Source organism: Rhinatrema bivittatum, chromosome 2 (genome assembly GCF_901001135.1).
Source record: "Rhinatrema bivittatum chromosome 2, aRhiBiv1.1, whole genome shotgun sequence".
NCBI lineage: Eukaryota > Metazoa > Chordata > Amphibia > Gymnophiona > Rhinatrematidae > Rhinatrema > Rhinatrema bivittatum.
In genome coordinates, this window is record NC_042616.1 from 266,488,151 (window position 1) to 266,511,156 (window position 23,006).

Consider the following 23,006-nt stretch of genomic DNA (forward strand, 5'->3'; position numbering starts at 1 on the left):
TCCAACCTTGGGGTACTTTGCAAATAGATCTCTTTGCAATGTCTTTCAACAGCAAGGTTCCATATGTTGCTCCAGGAGACCAACAAGGGATAGACTAGCTGTGGAAGCTTTCTCTATTCCATGGAAAATAGGACTACTTTCTCCAAAAGGCAAGCAGCATGGCAGTCCGCACACATGCATGGAAGTTTTGACTTCAAAGTTTGTAAAAATTCAGAGTATGCCCTACTGGCCATGTACAGCATGCTATACCTCAACTTGTCCATGCACAGCCCCTTCTGTCTGACTTCTGCAGGGCAGAATAATGCCCCCTAGGGGTGTCGCCTCTGTGCGACCATGATCCCCTAGGGGGCATCATTCCCAGTTTGACCTTATAGAAAAGCACTCAAGGGTACCATAAGTCCAAGTCAGAAGTTTTGGAGGCATCGACATCAAGGGATTCAGAAGCTGTACCAGCTGCTAGCAGTGTATCAACTTCAGAGAGCATCAGTCTGTCTCAATATTGAGCACCATATAGGACCAGGAAGATAGGCTGTCAACTCGTCCTCTCACCCAAAGAGAGCAAAGAGTTCAACCTTTTCAGTACCAGCATTGCAGAACTCTGACATTGGTCTCAAATGAACCACAAAGCTGAAAGCAGGCACATTCTAGCAGTTGCCACGAAATGTCCTGAAGTATGTATCCTTGAATATCATGACAGTTTGAGGGACTAGGTGTCTGCCTTATATACACCTCTGGTGCCTCAGGAAGATGTGACAACCACATCTTCTGTCTCCCAGGCCATGTTGACATCAGCAATTTTTTAGGAAGAGCTAGATAGGAACATCCAGTAGACTCTGAATCATAAGATTCAGAGCATTAGTGCACCAGGATTGACTACAGTGGTGTCTCTGCAGATGGTCATACAGATCCTATTGGAGTTCTTGCTGGCATCTGGCAGAGGAGCTCCAATGCTGGTTCCTTAAGGATATTGGGCATTTGCATAGTCTTAATACTATCTGACCATAGCTGTGATCATTACATGATAGTTTATAGGTTTGGATATCTGGTGATGCTATTGAACTAATGTAAAAGCACTTACAGTACCTTTCTTTGCATATATAAAACTAAGAAAAATACCTTTCTTTTAAAAAAAAAAAAAAAGTGTCTTATGGACTATGTTCTTATGCCAACAAATGCTTTTATCTAACCTGCCTATGGCGGAATAAGCACAGATTGATATCAGTATTTAAAAACAGATGAGACTGCCTTTTTTTTTTTTTTTTTTTGCTGTTTGTTTTGTATGTATTCCTATTTAATAACAGCCTGTAATACTCCTGGCTATTCTTCATCCAAAAGGCTTGGTTATCTTAAACTTCTCCAAAAAAAAAAAAAAAAAAAGTCTGGACAGGGATCCCAGTTTAGCTAGTCAAGTTCTTATTGTGAAAGAGAATTGTGTTAACATATGGTGCATTATCAAGGTGAGTTGGAAAGCAAATGAAACCCATTTGCACTGATTCTTAATTATCCTTGTTAGCTTAAAAAAAGACTCCAATTTCAGTATCCAGGTATTTTTCACATGTACTCTTAACAAGTATGGATATTTTCAAATTGTATGTTCCAGTTTTATGCACAGTAGTATTAATATCTGAAATTTTATAAGATATGTAACTTGTTGACAGAACCCACATGCAGGACTTGAAGGATGTCACAAACAACGTGCATTATGAGAACTACAGAAGTAGAAAACTGGCAGCTGTTACATACAATGGAGTTGACAACAACAAGAACAAAGGGCAGCTCACAAAGTGAGTAATTATATACATGTGGTATGATAGTTCATAACATAATGTAAATTATGTGTAGATAAAAACTGAGTGGCCCAGTAATTATTTTGAAGCCCAGGGTCTCTTCTAGTCTCAAACGTTTTGGTTAGTGTTGCAAATATTGCTGAACTAGTATTTCAAGCCTCTTGAGAGAGAAATTAATCAAGTGCTACTGTTAGAAACGCTTGCTGTTAAGCACACAACAGGACTTCCCAAACCTGTTATGGTATCCTCAGTCATTTAGGTTTTCAAGATAGCCATAACAACTATGCATCACACACATTTGTGTACAGTGGGTTTTTAGTATATCCAAACGCATCGTACATATTCTGCATATCCTGAAAATGTGACTGGCTGTGGAGTCACCAGGATAAGTTTAGAATGCCCTGGCCTACAAGCACTATTAGGGCCAGTTCAATAGACCAGAGTTCAGTTCTCGCCTCAGGCTGCACAGGGCTAGGGGTCGGCATTAGTGAATACTGTTGATTTAGCCCTTTTGAGAGTTCAGTTTATTTGGTCTTGATTAACCACAATATCTGTTTCCATCCAAAAATCATAAGACAATTTACAGATAAAGCATCAAATTCTAATACGTTAGCATGAATAATTAAAACTCAAAAACCTCCAAGTTGAGTATTGTTTCAATAGTCAAGAATAGTGGTTGGCGGGGGAATCATGTTCTGCTTTCAGCCACTATAGGCCACTGCAGCATTTAACATAATATAGTGTCATGTGCTGGAGGTCATCCCAGATAAAGTACTTATGGTAGTGTAAATCTTTTTGCTAAGAAGTTATGCAAGAGCTATGTTTCACTAATCACTGTATCTGTAAGAGAATGTGTGAGAAAAATATTGAGGTTCATATTGTCTGAGCTAAATACAAAAGTATTACCGTATTTTTCGCTCCATAAGACGCACTTTTTTTCCCCCAAAGGTGGGGGGAAAATGTATGTGCGTCTTATGGAGCGAATATAAAAAAAAAACCAAACAAAAATCTAACAAACACCCCCCCCCCCCCCCCCCGACTCCCCCAAGACCTGCCGACTTAATTTCCTACAACCCCCCCCCCCAAGACCTGACAAATTAATTTCCTGCAACCCCCCACCCTCCTGACCCCCCCAAGACCTGCCAAACGTCCCTGGTGGTCCAGCGGGGGTCCGGGAATGATCTCCTGGGCGTGGGCCGTCGGCTGCCAGTAAACAAAATGGCGCCGACGGCCCTATGCCCTCCCTATGTCACTGAGACCGACCGCTGCTATTGGTCGGTCTCAGTGACATAGTGAGGGCTTAGGGCCGTCGGCGCCATTTTGTTTACTGGCAGCCGACGGCCCTATGCCCTCACTATGTCACTGAGACCGACCAATAGCAGCGATCGGTCTCAGTGACATAGTGAGGGCATAGGGCCGTCGGCTGCCAGTAAACAAAATGGCGCCGACGGCCCTATGCCCTCACTATGTCACTGAGACCGACCAATAGCAGCGGTCGGTCTCAGTGACATAGTGAGGGCATAGGGCCGTCGGCGCCATTTTGTTTACTGGCAGCAGACGGCTCACGCCCAGGAGATCGTTCCCGGACCGCTCCTGGACCCCCAGGGACGTTTGGCAGGTCTTTGGGGGGTCAGGAGGGTGGGGGGTTGCAGGAAATTAATTCGGCAGGTCTTGGGGGGGGGTCAGGAGGGTGGGGGGTTGCAGGAAATTAATTCGGCAGGTCTTGGGGGGGTCAGGGGGGTGGAGGTTGTTAATTTAAAGGGTTGGGATGGGGATGGGGGGGGGTTTTGGGGGTTCCCACAGAAAGAAAAATTTTCTGATCTGGGGAGTGGACCGAAATGGCCCTCCCCAGACCCGAAAACAAAATGGGGAGAAAAAAAAAAACTATGCACTCCCCTAATTTGCTCCATAAGACGCCCAGACGCAGAACCGGTTTAGCACAATTTTTTTTTTTTTTAAATTTTCCCCCTCTGAATCCTAGGTGCGTCTTATGGTCAGGTGCGTCTTATGGAGCGAAAAATACGGTACTTATTTTTATAGCGCTACTGGATGTACACAATTGTATAATGATGATGATCAGGTACAATAAATCCCAGCCTCAGAGATTACAAACTATATGGGTACCTGAGGCCATGGAAATAGTGACTTGTTCATGGTCACAAGGAATATCAGTGGGAAAAGCAGGATCTGAATGCTGGCTTCTTTGCTTCTCAGTCCACTAGGTGACTCTCCCTCCACAAAGTCAAAGGCCTTACAGTGAATTTGAGAACGGGTTGCAGTTTTCCCTCAGAGAATAAAAATGAATTAAGTGCCAAACATCTTACTTAAAATACGATCTTACAATAATAAAAATCACAATAAATAATACATTTAAAACTTTAGGTATTCATCTCCCTTACATCTACAAATATAAAATATATCTAAAAAATTTTAAAAGGATTGCCATTTCAAAAAATAAAATAAAATCCATTTATACATCTCTGGTCTCTGTAGCAAATGCCTGTGTAAACAGCCACATTTTAAGGTCAGTTTTAAAATGTTTATGCTCAGTACATATTCTCAGTTCCTGAGGCATAGAGTTCCACAATGCTGGGCCTGCTAATGATATCGCTCTCTCACGTACTTGAGTAAGTCGTGCGGATTTTAACAATGGTATAGGTAAAAGTGCTTTATTCGCGGAACGCAAATTTCTTTGTGGAACATGTAATCAGAGTTTTGTATTGAGCCAATCTACGTTTCCACCATATAATATTTTATGAATGGTGCAAAGGATTTTATACTGAATTCTCTATTCGATCGGGAGCCAATGTAAATTGGCCGGTATTGGTATGACCTGATCTTTCTTTTTGTGCCTGTTAAAATTCTAGCCACAGTGTTCTGTAATATCTGCATAGGTCTTATAACTGAATTTGTTAATTCCAGTAGAAGGGAGTTGCAGTAATCTGTACTCATAAATATTAGAGCTTGTAAAATTGTTCTAAAGTCTGAAAAAGGTAACAGTGGTTTCAAATTTTTTAATAGCATTAATTTTGCGTAGCGCTCTCTCACTTTTGATGTGTTTAAAGTTAAGTTCCCTGTCAACTATCACCCCTAAGTTTCATACCGTATCTGCTAGCTCAATTCTTTGATTATTTTTCATAATGATCAGAGTTTGTATTATTTTTGACTGCTTCCTCATGAGATGAATGCGGTTTTATTTGTTTATTATTCCATCTGCGTTAGTAATTGTTTAATTATATCTAAATATATGTCTGCTACTTCTAGTGTGTTTTTCAGTGGAGTCATCAATTGGTAACACTAATTGGAATGTCATCTGCATAAACTAAGTATAAAATTCCAAGACCCAATAAAAGAATTTAGTGGTAAAATATAAATATTAAAAAGTGTTGCTGACAATGCAGATCCCTGTGGCACCCCCGTTTGTAACTCAGTTTTTTCTGATAGTTTATAGCTAATCTGAACCTGATAAAATCTATTGGATAAAAATGATTTAAACCATGTAAGTGTTTTTGTCAATCCAATTTCTGTTAGCCTCTGTAATAGAATGGTGTGGTTCACCATATCAAATGCGGCTGATAAATAAAGTAAAATGAGTAAATATTGATTGCCATAGTCAAAACCGCGTAATATTGTGTCTGTCAGAGAAGTAACGTTTCAGTACTGAAATTCTTCCTAAATCAGTGTTGTGCTGGGTATAGTATATTATTGACTTCTAAATGCTTTCAGCTGTTTTTGAACTGATTTTTCTATTAAGTTTGCCAAAAAAGGCAAGTTAGACACTGGTCTATAGTTATTTAATACTGAATCATCCAAATTCTTTTTCTTAATAATGGGTTTAATTATTGCTTCTTTGAGTTTATCCGGAAATTCTCCTTCATTTAGCGAAAGGTTTATAATTTCAGTTAAACATGGTGCTACTATGCCAACTATAGGTTTCAGAGCAGTTATGAGTATTGAATCATTGATATGATTTGCTGGATTCATTTTTCTAATCATATTTTCCATTTCCGAAAGTCATTCGTCCTTAAATTCATTCCAAATATTTGCCTCGTACACACAATTTAATCTCTTGTTCCATTGTTATATTTAAATTATTTCTTAGATTTTCAATTTTAGTTTTAAAGAATAAAGCAATTTCATTGCATCTATGTTCTGCAAATGTTGATTGTGACAAGTTTTTATCTTTGATCAGATCATTAACTATTTTGTATAGTGTTCTCGGGTTATGCACAAATTTTTGAAGTTTTGTGCTACAGTATTCTTTCTTTGCAGATACTATTAACTTCTTATAGTAAGCTAAAAAAATCTTATAAGTAGTTAGTGTTTCAACATTTTTATTCTTTCTTCATTTCTTTTCCTTGTTTCTCAATTTGATTTTTGCCTCTTTGGCTTGAGTAAACCAAGGCTTGTGTTTATTTATGCAGGCGGATTTCATTGGGTTTATTTTGTTTGTAATATTATTTATCTCATACCAATTGGATATAGCATTAGTACAGTTTGAGAAATCAATGTTTTGTAAATTGGTTTCAGGATTAGTTTGGAGGAGCTCTTAGGACAATATTCAAATTTTATTTTTGTGTCATTTTGCAGTTCTAGGGTTGTTTTGCATTCTAACTTTGATTTAATGAGTGATCAGACCAAACATGTCCCCCTCTCTTTCCATCCTACACCAATAATCTCCCTTTCTTCCCCCACCTTTGGCTAAGTCTCTTCTCCCTCCCTTCCACCCCCATTGCAATAGCATTCATCCTTACTCGTGGTGGCTAAAGGTTCCTTCTCCCTCCTTTTCCAGCAGCGTGCTTGCTGTAGTTCTGTGCTCTGCAGCACTACACTTCTGATTTTTGTAGGACCAGGAAGCCTAATGATAAGTGCTTCTGCTGGTGTGGGGGGTGTGGCAGGAAGCCCACTTCAAATGCTGCATCCGCTTTGGCTGGTTGTAGGGGGATGCAGGACTTCAAACACCACATCAGTGACTCAGAAGGGTGAATACTTTCACTGGTTGGTAGGACATGCTTTGAAATGTAGCACATGCTTTGGCTCTCTCTTCCAGCATGGCAGACCTTGAAATACTGCATCCACAGCTCTGAAACTTCTCTTTAATTATCCTAAAATTAGGGTGAAAATCAGTTTAAATTGAAAATGAATGACCCTAGTAATTAGAGAGAATTTGTGCTAGCCTGTTTCTCAAGAAATTCTTTCCTTTAATAAGTGATGAACAAGACATAAGTAGGAACAGATTTCATTTTATTAGAGGCAACCCTTTTATAAATGGTTTCTTGAATGTAACCTTATTGTTGAACTGCAACATTGATGTAAACACATGAGTTGCGCAAGCCTAAGATAGTGTCATCCTAATGAGTGATGCTCAGAATGGAGTGCAGGCATTATCTGGGGGGGGGGGGAGTGCCACAAGCTCTGTTTTTGCATCATTCACACTTCACTGAGCTACAAAATGTTACTGAGTTTAAAAAAAAAAAAACCCAAAAAACTCCTAACACTATAGGTAGTGTCAAGTTATATCAATTTTGGCTGTCAAGTCAACAGTTTTCCATTGTTTTGTTGCTATTGAATATCAGCAATGGACCAAATTCTAATGGAATCATTCTGTATAGTATTCTAAATCAGATTAGTTTTGTCTTTTTGTCTTGGTCTTTTCAGTGATTATCTTCTTGAACTTAGTGGTGTCAGGTTACCTGAAGAAATTAGATTGTGATATGATTCAAGCTTGTAAAGTAGTGCAGTCTTTGGGGCTCATTTTCTAAGTATTTTTCCCATAGACACAATGGGAGAAAAGCTTTAGTAAATTAGGCCAGTTGCTTGCTAAATTACAAGACTTGAGGAATTGGAAGAAATTTGAAAAATATTAGCTGCTAAGGCTATTGCCGAAGAAAATTCTATTTCATTTCCAAGCACTGAGAAATCTGCTTACCAAAACAGCTCCAAAACTATGTTGCTGAACTGCATGCAGCAGAGAACACACAAATCAGAAAGTGACTCATTTTAAAGCTAAAGTATTCTTCCAGTTCATCCTACAGTTATTGAACCTCAGAAATGATTTACAGAGGATTGCAGTATTCTGAATGGGGTTAGTGCTTTGAATCCCAAGTGTTTCGATGCTGAAAGACTAACCTTTTGCAAACCATTATGACTATAATGTGAAAGTCTGAAGCAGAGCTTTTAAACTGTTTCCGAAAGTATTAGGTATGAATAAGAGATGACAACAGTACAAAAAGTGCTTTAGCTTCTTAAAGAACTGAAAATGTAGTTTACTAACCTCCAGTGACTGTACTATTGCCATTACAATGCATACATGAAGGCCTGGGAGTAAAAGTACATTTTCTGCATCGACAAGAAGGCATGAATTAACCATAATGCATAGGTGACAGCATTCAGCACCAACATGGATGTAGCTCTTAGAGCTCAGTAAGAACTTTACTGAGCATGCATGTGATATCTCACTCATGCTGCCTCTTGAGCATCTGTCTTTCTTAGTCCAAGCTACTGCATGGATGTGTCCTAGTCTTTCTCAGAATTTTTCTGTTTGGTGTCTAGTGCTCCTGTCTGCCTTGTTGCTTTCAAAAAATTTGTCACTGCATTGGCAGCCCCTCAAACAGAACTTTTAAGCTCTTGAAATTTATAATCTCTAGAAAAAATGTTGAAGAGCACAGAGATAGCCAAGAAACCTACAGTAAGCAGGCTTAAGGCCTGCATCTGTGGGTATTGGATATTCTGTACAGATACACACTATCACTGTTTGGGCCTTGATTATGAATAACTGAGCTGAGACAGCTGTGATTAGATGTCCCTCAGGGTGCAGTACTACTATACTTGGAAGATGGAGGCCCTAGGAAGGCACCAGCAGGTAAAAGTCTCATGTCTCGGCACGAGGCCGAACAGCAGAGCTGCCCCTCACTGAGAAGCAAAGTGTTGTCAGGCTCTCAGAGCATAACGTTGAGCTGGGAAGACTGCCACACCTCCACTCCCGTAGCACCAGCATCTGGATCTACTTTAGGTCAGGGACTGAGTGTAGGTCAGAAGCTTGTGGCACCAGAGGAGACACTGAGTAAAGTGCCTAAGTGATACTTGGGACCTCTTTCAGGGCAGTCCTCTCTCAGATCCAAAGAAAAGATCAGTACTGTTAGCACAGGACTTCCCTGGAGGTGGTCTTCCTCGACAGAGGTGAGTGAGATTCAGCTTTATTGACTCTGGTACCATCTTCGTGGTGCCCATCCATTTGTAGCAACATATATTCTCTCAGCGTAGATCATACTTTCTAAGGTACTACTGTATAAGACACAGTCAACACACTCAGCACAGCAGACCTCTGTGCCATCAGTTACGTCCAAGAGTACCACTGTGTCTATCATGTCTCGGAAGGCACTATCAGCGCCATCTATGGAGAAATGTGCTAGTTGGCAGGAGTTGTCTGTGCATCTGGTGCCAAAGCACCTTGGAACTAGCAGACTCTGCAACAGAGGATGCTGCCATGGCACTGGGTTCTATGTCAGCTTCACCAGCAGCCCAGAGTTAAGAGTTTCTGAAGAGTATACATCTCCCTCCAACTTTAGCGCAGAGGGTCCCTGAAGTCTGAGCCCAACTATCTGAGCTAATTTTTTTTTTTTTTTTGCCTACTTCATCTCTGAAGATTTAAGAGGGAGATTAGATTCTCTCCCGTCCAAAATGGAGATACTCCCACATAGGACTACTCAAAGTCCAGCACTGGTGTATACTTCACTGCAAAGGCTTCCAGCATTGAGTTATGAGTTAGTCCTCACCTTGTAGCAGATTCTCCTCTTCCAGGGGAATCCCTTCAAGATTTGAAAGGGAAGAAGCAGGATCCATCCTCTTGAGTTCCTACTGGATATTCCCTCTGTCGCTCTGTTCATTGTTTGGGTCATGGCTTAGTGTTCCCTCGTGGTCGAGATACATGGATTCCATTTGATCCCCTGCTGGAATTGCTGCAGCATACCTCCTCTCCAGAAGATCTCTATTCAAAGTTTTTTGATAAGCTGCCCAAAATTCTGTGAATCGGTGTTAAAGAAAAGGAGCACAGAACCAGATGTATTTGGACTTCTCCAGATCCCAGCAGATTCTGCGGCTATTCTAGTTGACATACTCGTCCAGGACCTACAGATGAGGATGTGACAAACTACATCTTGTCTTCCGGTAGCCCAAAAACTGAACCTGAAGTTTAGAATTCAGGCCACCCTAGGATTTAGAGTGGTCTAATTCATGCACCCCTCTGATGGTGGAGTTGGCATTGAAGTGTGCTGGGCACACCTATGATCATTGTAATATGCTTCCTGGGAAGGACCCACAGGTGTTGGATGCTTTTGGGAAGGATGTCTTCCAAGGTTTCATTCTTAATGCTTGAATTGCAACTCAGCTATACATGGTACAATACTTGCATGAATTTATTTAAAATATTTCATTCCTGTGCTTTCCAAAGCTTGTGGCGGATTACAATATTACACAGAAAATGATGCAATAAAATAGGACAAAAGATCAAAATAGACTGAAGAACTGCTGAAAAAAAACTGCTGTGAAATATACAAATTATCTAGAAAGATGAAATGACCGAACAAGATATCTAAACGGGAGATTCAAACACCTTAAAATAAGTTTGAGAACTTTCTTAAAAGCCTTGGTCTTCTATGTTATGTATAGCTGAAGGGAGGGAGTTTTACCCATAGTTGTGTGCATAAACCGTAATTGCCAATGCAGCAAAGAGTTTTATGCGCATAAAAAGTACATTTAAAACTGTGCGTTTGCTTAGCACCTTCAAGTGAAAATCCCATGCAAATGAAGATGTTAAGCATTGCCTTCAGAGTAGAGAGGTGTCCCGGCTTCACTTGTATTTTCTTAGCACTATTTAAGCTGCTGAGAACACCCCTGAGCAGATCACCCCCCACCCCAGACAGTCCAAGCCACTGAATTTCCAGCTGAGAAATAGAGAACCAAAGTCAAGCTCTCATCTGCCATGTGCAAAACCCTCTGATTCTTCCCAGTCGCCCTCTTCCCAGCCGGAAGGGAGACATGATGTAAAAATCCCAGAGAGTTTGGGATTGTTTCAAAGAGAGGGAGTCTGTCTAGAAAGTGAGTGACAAAATCTGTCTGAAAACTCCCAAAATGGAATTTGTAGCCAGTTTAGCTAAAGCCAACAATCCTGGGAGAGAGAGAATGGGGTAATTTCTGAATTCTGCCACCTCCCACAGATCAGAGAGCCCCACTGGTTTCTGCTGCTTTTCTTATTGCTGATATGGAATTGGGAAAGTTTTCATTTGGAAGACAGAAGCACCTTGGTGCCATACCTGTTTAAAATGTGCATTCAGCCTATGCTGAGTGCCCGTTTTCCAGTCTGCACTTTTTTTTAAACTCCTGATGCATTAGCATATCATTAGCTTTTTGCATAGGGAGTTAAAAAAAAAAAAATAGCTTGTGCATTTGGAAACTGTGCTTCAGCACATAATTTATAATGCTCAGCTTTCTGCATCGGCCTCTAAGTGATTATAGAAAGTTGTACCTATACTGTTAAATGACTTCCTGGATGAGCACAAAGTACTAAACCTTAACCAGTGCAGGTTCTGCTCTAGGCACAGCAGAGAAACCTTATCAGTTGTGGATTTTCTTTTGCAGGAATTAGATCATGGTGGGGCTGTAATAGGGGTATTTCTTGATTTATCAGCTGCTTTTGATATTGTTAATCATTCAGTTCTCTTTGAGAGATTATAGAGATTTGGAATAGGAAGAAATGCTATTGGTTGATATGCATCATTTTTTGACTAACCCGGAGCAACAGTCCTTATGGTACACACTTGAACCAGGCATCCTTCAAGTATCTGCCTTATCGCCAGCTTTAATATTTATTTGCAGTCATTATGTTAGATATTAGATACTTTTAATATCTATGATAAGGTTTATGCCACTGATATACACTTGTTTTTTTCCGGTTCAGGACTGTTTAGTTTCACCCTTGATCTTCTCTCCTGTTGTATGCATGTTTTGAACATTTAGATGGGAGATGAGGCAAAAACAGACAGTGTGGGAAGGTTGGACTCCCATTCCCAATATGCGTTCAGATCTTGATGGTAGAGGGAATAACATTACCATTTCTGGATGCTATACATGATCTGTGCTTCCAGCTTCATTCCCGCTTATTTAAGCCACAGAGCAGAGTAGAACAATTTTGAAATCAGGCTTTTATAAGCTTAAATTAAGACACCTAAGTACTAGCAAGAGATGATTTTCACTCTGGGCAAGATTTTGTTTACACCTTACTGGACTATTGTAATTCACTTAATATTTGTCCAAATGTCGCCTCAGAGCCCTGCAGCTGTTGCAGAACTCTAGCCCTGTTTGTTCTGGGGTGGAATCCCAGAGAGCATGTTTCTCACAGGGCAAGCAGGATGGTTGTCCTCACAAATGGGTGACATCGAGGATGGAGCCCACCACGGAAAACTTCTGTCAAAGTTTAACAGAACTTTGACTGGCCCCTACTGGGCATGCCCAGCAAGGCACTGACCCTGCAGCCAGCAGGGGTCTCCCTTCAGTCTTCTTTTTTCCGCGCAGCAGTTGCCACGCGGTGAAAGGAGCTCTTCTTACCACGTTCCTGACAGGAATTCGGTTTTTTTCTTTCCGAAGAAAATTTGCCCCTCAGGGGTCTCCCTTCGACAAATTTTTGTCACCTTCGCGGAATCCGGTAAGTTTTTTGCCGTTTTTTATCGACTGCCGTCGATTTTTGGCCCTCGAGGCCTGTTGGCACTTACCGATCCCGCGGCTAAATTTGGCCCTAGGCCATGGCGACGGGGTTCCGTCGTTGTCCGGATTGCACCCGGACTATGTCAATCACAGACCCCCATAGGGTTTGTGTTTTGTGTTTGGGTAGTGAGCATGATGTCCTGACTTGCACCAAATGTGCCTTAATGACACCTAAAGGTCGCAAAGCCAGGATGGAGAAGATGGGGCTCCTCTTCCATGCACCCACCCCAACGCCATCGATAGCATCGACGTCGTCGGAACCGGCACCGTCGAAGTTGCACCACCACCGTCAACCCTCCGGTGACCGTCCACCATCGATGACTTCCCGGCCGTCGACTCCTGTCCCCTCCCCGGATGGGCGAGGAGATCGGAAGGACAAGCATCGCCATCGACGGCACAAGTCTCGGCCCGTCGAGGATCCACAACCATCGACCTCTGAACAGGCCGAGCCACCGACTAAAAAGCCTCGGTCAGACCTGGCACTGTCCACGTCTCATTCGCAGGCACCGAGGAAACCCTCACCCTCTCGGGGTGTGGGAGCCGTGATCCCACCGGTTACGGTGGTCCCTCCGGCTCTGCCTCAGCCTCCCTCTCCCGTCGAGCCGGGTATCGTTACCCCTGGTCTCCGGGCAGAACTGGACCGGCTGGTCCAGGAGGCCATCGAGAAAGCGATGCAAAGGTTCCAACCTCCACCGCACCGTCTCCGGCATCGATTCCGGCACCGTCTCCGGCACCGACCCCGGCACCGACTCCGCCACCGAGGAGGGAACCGACCACCGAGCCTTTGGTGGACGCTCTAGCACCGCTACTGCGCCGCATGGAGGCATTTATGACGGCCCTTCCATCGGTGATTCCAGTAGCACCGACAACACCATTGTCTCCGACAGGATTCTCATCGGCAGGAGAAACACCGTTTCTGATTCCCCCGTCCGGGGTGGTCCCATCGGTGCCTTCGCATATCTCTCCACCGATCTATCCTTCGGCTCAATCGATTCCAGGACCGGCACCGATTCCATCGGCAGCCCCGAAGCCCTCGATGCCATTCCCAATGCCGCCTGCAGCACCGATTCCATCAAGGTTTCATTCGATGCCTTCGAATCCTCAACCAGGTCCTTCAGGGCTTCAAGCCCCACATGATCCTTACGATACCTGGGGTGATGATACATCTTCTGACACAGATTTACCTTCACCACCATCTCCTACAGAGAGTAGAAAACGATCTCCTCCCGAGGATCTCTCCTTTATTAATTTTGTAAAGGAGATGTCAGAAATTGTACCTTTTCAGCTGCAATCTGAGACCGATGACAGACACCAGATGATGGAACTGCTCCAATTTCTGGATGCTCCAAAAATCATCGCTTCCATCCCCATTCACCAAGTCTTTCTTGACCTTTTAAAGAAAAACTGGGAATCTCCTTCATCTGTGTCTCCAGTTAACAAGAAGGCTGACTCCACATACCTCGTCCAGTCAGCACCAGGGTTTCAGAAGCCTCAACTGGATCATCGCTCTGTTGTGGTTGAGTCCGTGCAAAAGAAGGCCAAGCGTCTAAAGCCACACTCTTCCACTCCACCTGTCAAGGATAATAAATTCCTGGATAGTGTGGGACGGAAAGTGTATCATGGGGCTATGTTGATTTCACGCATAGCTTCATACCAACTTTACATGACTCAATATAACAGAGCCATCCTTAAACAGATGAAAGACTACGCTGACACATTGCCGGACCAATACCAGCCACAGCTTCAAGCCCTTCTTAACAAAGGATTTGAGGCAGGGAAGCACGAGATCAGAATGGCCTATGACATCTTCGACGCTTCCACAAAAGTTTCAGCTACTGCCATCTCAGCCAGACGTTGGGCTTGGTTAAAGTCATCCAACCTTCGCCCAGAGGTCCAGGATCGTCTAGCTGATTTACCCTGCTTAGGGGACAATTTGTTTGGAGAACAAATTCAGCAGATTGTGGCAGAATTAAAAGATCACCACGAGACGTTGAAAAAACTTTCATCTGTTCCATCTGAGGTGTCCTCCAAACAACCACCTAAGAAGGACTCTAAAAAGTCGTTCTTTCGGCCACGTCGTTACTATCCTCTATCGGCCAGGCCTCGTCCTGCTCGATTCTCCAACAGACCTCAGCCGCGTCAGCCTAGGAAACAAAGACCTGCTGTAGCCCCACCTCCTGGGCCTGCGGCGGGCCTTTGACTTCCCTGTGCGGAGCACATGCCACATCCCACTCCCAGACATCCCTGTGTGGGGTCGACTGTACCACTTTTTACAACGCTGGATACAGGTCACCTCAGACCAGTGGGTGCTAGCAATTATCGCACAGGGTTACCACCTCAACTTCATAACTCTTCTGGCAGACTCCCCGCCTCTTCAAGCATGGAGTCTAACCAGCCATTTGACTCAATTACAACAGGAAGTATCCCTTCTTCTGCAATCAAATGCTATAGAACCCGTCCCTCCTTCTCAACGAGGGAAGGGATTCTATTCCAGGTACTTCCTCATACCAAAGAAATCAGGGGGGCTACGTCCCATTTTGGACCTTCGGGCCCTCAAAAAATACCTTCAAAAAGAAAAGTTCAAGATGGTAACCCTGGGCGCGCTGCTCCCTCTGCTGCAAAAGGGGGATTGGCTGTGCTCTCTCGACCTCAAGGACGCTTATACCCACATTGCGATTACACAATCCCATCGCAAGTTTCTGCGGTTTCTGGTAGGCCGCGACCATTATCAATACCGGGTACTACCTTTCGGTCTGGCATCTGCTCCACGAGTCTTTACCAAATGTCTCGTAGTGGTAGCAGCATTCCTCAGGAAGGAAGGTGTCCACGTCTACCCCTACCTGGACGATTGGCTAATCAGGGCCTCCACCCCTCAGATTGCTCAATCCTCCCTAAAATTGACAATTCACACACTCCTTTCCTTAGGGTTTCTTGTCAATTACGAGAAATCTTGCTTAGTCCCATCTCAAACCTTATCCTTCATTGGAGCAGACTTGGACACCTTACAGGCAAAGGCCTACCTTCCGCTTCAACGGGTCCAAACTCTCATGTCCCTAGCCTGCCAGCTCCAGTCTCAAAACACTGCCACGGCTCGCCAATTCCTCATTCTCCTAGGACATATGGCATCCTCGGTTCAAGTCACTCCCATGACCCGACTAGCCATGAGAGTAACACAATGGACTCTGCGACACCAATGGATTCAAGCTTTTCAGCCTCTGTCCTCCATAGTCACAGTTACACAAGCGCTACGTCTGTCTTTAACCTGGTGGACGACTCAGGTCAACCTCCTTCAGGGCTTACCTTTTCTCCTACCAGATCCACAAGTAATCCTAACCACCGACGCTTCCCACATCGGTTGGGGAGCCCATGTGGACGATTTCCAAACCCAAGGGTTATGGTCACCAGACGAAGCCGAACACCAGATAAATTTCTTGGAACTTCGAGCAATCCGCTACGCGCTCAGAACTTTCAAAGATCATCTCTTGAATCAGATAATCTTAATCCAGACAGACAACCAAGTGGCCATGTGGTACATAAACAAGCAGGGAGGCACAGGCTCCTTCCTTCTGTGTCAGGAAGCTGCGCAGATTTGGACAGAAGCCCTCTCCCACTCCATGTACCTCAGGGCCACTTACCTGCCGGGAGTAGACAATGTGTTGGCAGACCGGCTAAGCCGTGTCTTCCAACCACACGAGTGGTCGCTAGACCCTCTGGTAGCGACCTCTCTGTTTCGCAAGTGGGGTTCTCCCCGCATAGACCTCTTTGCGTCCCCTCAGAACCACAAGGTGGACGATTACTGCTCTCTCATTCGAAGCCAGTACTCTCGGCCGAGGGATGCCTTCTCCCTCAAGTTGGACGACAGGTCTGCTCTATGCATTCCCTCCACTTCCTCTTCTGTCAAGGACTCTCGTGAAGCTTCGCCAGGACGGAGAAACCATGATCCTGATAGCACCCCACTGGCCACGCCAGGTGTGGTTTCCCATACTCCAGGATCTCTCCATCCGCAGGCACATCCCTCTGGGAATGGATCCGCATCTGCTCACTCAAAACGACGGATGCCTCCTCCATCCCAACCTCAAGGCCTTGTCCCTGACGGCATGGATGTTGAAAGGCTAGTTCTCCAGCCTTTTAACCTTTCGGATTCGGTTTCTCGTGTCTTGATAGCTTCACGAAAGCCCTCCACCAGAAGATCCTATTCATATAAATGGAAAAGGTACACATCATGGTGCACTTCTCAGTCCCTTGATCCCCTTTCCTGTCCAATCTCTAAGTTCTTGGACTATTTATGGCATCTATCAGAATCCGGTCTCAAAACCTCTTCCATTAGAATGCATGTCAGTGTGGTAGCCGCCTTCCATAAAGGTATCGGGGGTGTCCCTATCTCAGTACAACCCCTGGTAACACGCTTTCTTAAAGGCTTGCTCCATCTGAAGCCACCTTTACGTCCACCGGCCCCATCTTGGGACCTTAATCTGGTTCTTGGTCGCCTTATGAAACCACCTTTCGAACCTCTGTAATCCTGTGACCTAAAATATCTCACATGGAAAGTGTTATTCCTTTTGGCTATCACTTCAGCTCGCAGGGTTAGTGAATTACAGGCCCTAGTTACCTATCCGCCTTACACTAAACTCCTGCAGGACCGGGCAGTACTCCGCACTCACCCTAAATTCTTACCTAAGGTAGTTTCGGAGTTTCATATGAATCAATCCATTATACTACCTATCTTTTTTCCCAGGCCCCACTCCAACTCCGGGGAACAGACTCTGCATACCCTAGACTGCAAACGAGCTCTAGCTTTTTATCTAGACCGTACACTTGCACACAGGAAGAGCACTCAATTATTTGTCTCTTTCCATCCTAACAAATTAGGACAACCTGTGGGTAAGCAGGCTCTTTCCTCCTGGTTGGCGGACTGCATCTCTTTTTGCTATCAACAAGCTGGCATTCCTTTTCAGGACCGTGTAAAAGCACACTCTGTGAGGGCCATGGCGACTTCGGTAGCACACCTTCGATCGGTGCCGCTTCCTGACATCTGTAAAGCTGCAACCTGGAGTTCTCTCCATACCTTTGCAGCCCACTATTGTTTGGACAAAGCTGGAAGACAGGACTCCATCTTCGGCCAATCTATCTTGCGTAACCTTTTTCCAACCTGATGTACCAACACCCTTCCACCTTCCCGGTAGGGTGCGGATGCCCTTTACCAAATTCCACCCCAGTTGTTGTGCCTGTTGCACGTCGTTGGGGGCATTTGGTGCAAGTCAGGACATCCTCAGCTCGGTACTCACCCATTTGTGACGACAACCATCCTGCTTGTCCTGTGAGAAAGCAAATGTTGCTTACCTGATGTAACAGGTGTTCTCACAGGACAGCAGGATGTTAGTCCTCACGAAACCCGCCCGCCACCCCGCGGTGTTGGGTTCGTTTTAGTTTTTACTTTTTTAGGCACTGCCTGTAGCTTTGAAAATCAGACTGAAGGGAGACCCCTGCTGGCTGCAGGGTCAGTGCCTTGCTGGGCATGCCCAGTAGGGGCCAGTCAAAGTTCTGTTAAACTTTGACAGAAGTTTTCTGTGGTGGGCTCCATCCTCGATGTCACCCATTTGTGAGGACTAACATCCTGCTGTCCTGTGAGAACACCTGTTACATCAGGTAAGCAACATTTGCTAACTCCATTGTTATACCAATTGCACTGTTTGCCTGCATTTCAAAGAATAAAGATTAAAGTGCTTACCTTGATTTTTAAGGCTTATGGTAAGGAAGGACAATCTTATTTAACCTGATAAGTATGTGCCATCTTGATGATTGCATTCAGACAATAATCAATGTTGGTGATATTCTGTAAAGTTATTTCATCTTGATAAGACTTCAGGGTTTTTCTCTTGTGGGTCTAGCATTGTTGAATAGTTTGTCAGGTGATCTTGAAGAGATTTTTGATTATAAATTTTTTTTGTAAACTAAAGACCCCTGTTACATGAGGCATTCCCTTAGATGTTAGTACTAATCCTAAGATTGGATCTGTCATAGTAATAAATTGGGAGTCTAATATGACTCTTGGACTCTAATTGGGAAGAAATTGTCAGGGGGTATGTAAACTTATGAGCACAACTGTAAATCTCACATTTGAAATAGCAACATTCAGAAACCAGTAGGAGAACATTTCAACCTTCCAGAACATTCTCTATCTGACTTAAGGTTGCTATACTCCTACAGAGGAATTTCAAAGGGAAAACTCTAGTGTGAAACTGCTCAATTAGAACTCATCAGAAAATTTAACAGAGACAGTGGTTTCATGTCATACTACAAATATCTATGAACTTAACTGTTCTCAGGTCATGCTGTCTTTTCACACTTACCTCAAGTTGTCAGTAGGCTAGACTATAATTCTGTTAACATGCTCCTTCCACACCCTGCCCTGCCTAATTTAGTGCCTTCTCTTTGTTCTGTAACCTCTCCTCCATCTCCTTATATTTTACCCACCTCCTGTACTACACTTCATGCATCTGCTGAAGTGTACTCTGTCTTCAAAAGCTTATTCTTCAATAAATTGGTTAGTCTGTAAGGTGCCACTCCCCTCTTGTCATTTTTGTGTCAGACTAATTGTGCAGCAGGACTTTATCTTCCCCTTTGTAGTTAGCATCTATAACCTCTTCTAAGACTTATGTATCTTTCAGACTCAGTTCAGCACATGGAGCAAAATAGGTGCCCTTTGTTGGTTTAACCCCTATACCTTTTTTTAACTAGCTTCTGTATCTTGAGGGGTAATGTACAATGGCTCTAGATTGTGCAAGCCTTTCCCTACAACACATAGACTTGTACAATGGGGTAATATGGCATGAGGGTACATTTTCTGAATTTCTAGCACCTGCTTGTAGGGTTATGGGTTATACCACCATCCTTTGTAAAGGAGTGGTGGTATCTTCCACTGGACTGTGTAACTCTTGCAAGGCTAGTGACAGATAGTGTCCACTTTTTCAAGGAACCTGTATTGGGCTTTTTCAGCTGTTGCTTTATTTATTTATTTATTTGGAGATTTTTATATACCGCGGTACGTAAAGGTCTACATCACCTCGGTTTACAGTAAACAATAACTTAGCACAAGGCTTTACAAGTAACCGGTTATACAGTAAGTGAACAATAAATAGCAACAGGTTTTACATAAAACAGTTAATAGTAATGTAAACAATCAACTTCAACAGTGGGTGACAACTTTATACAGGAAAACTGATTTTCAAGTAGAACTAATTTTCAGGTTAGACATTGATCATCTATAGTATGCTTGTTCAAACAACCATGTTTTGAGGTTTTGTTTGAACGTTTTGTGGCAGGATTCACGACGTAAGTCCAAAGGCATATTGTTCCATATGTTGATCCCAGCTATAGAGAAGGGAACGTTCTCTTGTGGATACGTGCTTGATGTGTTTGAGTGGATGAGCAGCTAATTTGGCTTGGTGGATATTTCTAATTGGTCTATTAGATGTGTGGAAAATAAACTGGTCAGAAAACCATTGCATCTCTTGGTTGTGTATTGATTTATGTATGAGAGAGAGCACTTTAAAAGTGATCCTGAACGTTACAGGGAGCCAATGAAGAAACATAAGAGCAGGGGTGATGTGTTCATGTCTTCGGGTATTAGTAAGTAAGCGAGCAGCAGCATTTTGCAGCATCTGCAAAGGTTGAATTGTGTTTTTTGGGAGACCCAGCAGTAGTGCGTTACAATAGTCTAGTTTTGGTTAGATTGTGGCTTGCAATACTGTCCGGAAGTCCTGTGCATGTAAAAGAGGTCTAATTCTTTTCAGCGTATGTAACTTAAAGAAGCCATTTTTAATAGTAGATGAGAGAAAATTTTTTAAGGAGAAGTGATTGTCAATCATAACCCCCAGGCTGCGGACATGCTGTAAATGGAAGCCGTCTGCTGTAAGGATAGATGATGTGTTAGTAGTGTTGTTCTTGTTCGGCGTGATGATGAGGAGTTCAGTCTTGTTAGTGTTTATTGCAAGACATTTTTCCATGAGTAGCTCTTTTATTTCAGCAAGGGCCGCATCCCAGGTTTTCAAGGCTTTGTCCAGAGAATCATTGATGGGAATGAGGATCTGCACGTCGTCGGCGTATATGAAATGGCGGAGATCCAATTTAACCAGAAGTTTACAGAGCGGAGATAGGTATCTTGATATCTTGTTGCTTGAGTAAGCCATTAATTTGCTCTATTAACTCAGCTGCTTGCAGGTAATATGGAATGTGAGTGACCCAGCAAATATGGTTTTCCTTAGCTTAGGATTGCACTAAATGACCAGGAAAATGAGATCCATTGATTTGCATCTGTCATGCTGTAGTATGAGATCTCCAAAGTCTTTATAGTATGATCACAATACTAGCAAAGACTGCATACTTTTAGTTCCCTCAAACTGAAGTTTTTGCAACGTTTTTTATAGAGAACATTGAAAAACTCACTAATACATTTCTTACTAGTAACAAATCAATGCACAGTAATCCCCTTGATTTCCGATCTTGGAATGTTTATGAACCCTTATCTGAACTAGAAGTTCAGCAAATCATAACTAATTTGAGTCCCTCTAACTGTCCATTAGATGCTATATCTACCATCTCTTTGAAAATTATTACAGAAGATATTCCTATCTTAGCAACACTTAATGTTACTTTCAGAAAGATATTTGGAAAAATCCTTAAAATGTGCTTCTGTTAAACCAAGTCTTAAAAACAACTACATTGACCCCAACAATTTCACAAGTTATTGACGTATCTCTATGCACATTGCTGCTTTTAGCAAAAATGATCGAGAAAACTCTATAACCAACTCTCAAATTACCTTGAAGAACATCAAATTCTCTACCCGTGCCAGTTCAGTTTTAGAAAAAAAACACAGTACCAAAACATTATCATCAATGAAAGATGTAATATCGCATGCATTTAATATTGGGCAAAGCTATTTACTCATTCTAATTGACCTTTCGTTAGCATTTCACACTGTTGATCATGGATTACTTATTAAATTATCAGTGTGACTGTATTAAAATGGTACATTTCATTTCTTTCTGATTGGTCATTTCAAGTAAACATTCAAAATACTCATTCTACAGTTTAAAAACAACCCCCCCCCCAAAAAAAAACTGGAATACTACAAGGAGCAGCATTATCTGCAGCTTATTTCCGTATTCCCATTATCCCAGGACAAGCAGGATGCTAGTCCTCACATATGGGTGACGACACAGAACGGAGCCCAGCACGGGAAACCTTTCTGTCAAAGTTTCTAGAAACTTTTGACTGGCCCTGAGAGGCCACTGAGCATGCCCAGCATGCCATGATATTCTCTGCCACAGGTGTCTCTCTTTAGTCTTCGCTTTTCCGTGCTGCCGTTCGCATCACGGGACTACAGCCCTCGCGTTTCGCAATTCTTGTGACTGAAAAAGTCAACAGTTTTTCTTGATATTCTCTCTCATAGGAGCTTTCAAGCTCACCGGCTGGTGAGTAATATTTTCATTATCATATTCTTCGGAAAAAATTTTCCTCACACTCGCATCCATCGACGGCCGTCTGTTTCAAAATGGCGATGGGATTCAAAAAGTGCCCCGTTTGCAATAGAAACATGTCTATAACTGATCCGCATTTGGAGTGTGTACTGTGCCTCGGAGAAAAACACGATGTTAGTACATGCCCCAAATGTGCAGAAATGACTGTAAAAGGACGGAAAGCCAGACAAGAGAAGATGGAGCATCTGTTTTCTCTTCAGCTGATTCCTTCTCCATCGAAATCATCGAGGTTGTCTCTGGCTGGAGCGACCAAAAAGGTCCTGCTTAAAAAAACCGCGTCTGGATGGCTCCGGTGATCGCCTGTCCTCTCCCTCCTCTATACTATCGACAAAATCGGCAGAACACCAAAAATCTAAACATCGACATCTATGTCCATCATCTTCTACATCGATGTCCCAGGATGAATCGATACCAAAGTGGCCCAGACAGCAGGAAACACCGGCACCTTCGATGCCTGGGCCTTCGCCGTCACCGATCCCAACCACCTCGTCAATGGACACTTCAGTACTGCCACAGACTACATCACCGGTGGTTTCACCAATGGTACAGCCTGAATTGTCTACATTAATAAGACAAGCGGTTCTACAAGCTCTAAAAGAGCAAAATATTCCGACGATTTCGTCGATGCAGACGTCCGTACCGACGCTGTCCGTGTCGATGCCGGTAATGATACCGATGCCGGTGGTACCACCGATGACGACATCCTTCTTGCCGCCCAGGATTTCAACTGGTTTTATAACCACTACACCGAGACTCGAGACACAATCCACATCACTTTTTGCACATATTCTACCATCGGTACCATATCCACCGATGACGACATCGACAGTATCCCCGCTACCATCGGGCCAACCTGCACTGGAACCTCCAGAAGTTCAAGATGAGGCCTTTCATCGACACCTTTTACAAAGGTACCAAA

General features: G+C 43.2%; 1 protein-coding gene across 2 annotated transcripts in view; it reads left to right on the forward strand.

Annotated features, from left to right (window-relative positions):
- SEPTIN7 (septin 7) overlaps positions 1-23,006 on the forward strand; it is a 407,754-nt gene that overhangs the window by 336,012 nt on the left and 48,736 nt on the right. For both annotated transcript variants that reach the window (XM_029589487.1, XM_029589486.1), the window contains exon 11: positions 1,659-1,784. In XM_029589487.1, coding sequence (XP_029445347.1) covers positions 1,659-1,784 — 126 coding nt within the window. The remainder of the gene's footprint in view (positions 1-1,658; positions 1,785-23,006) is intronic.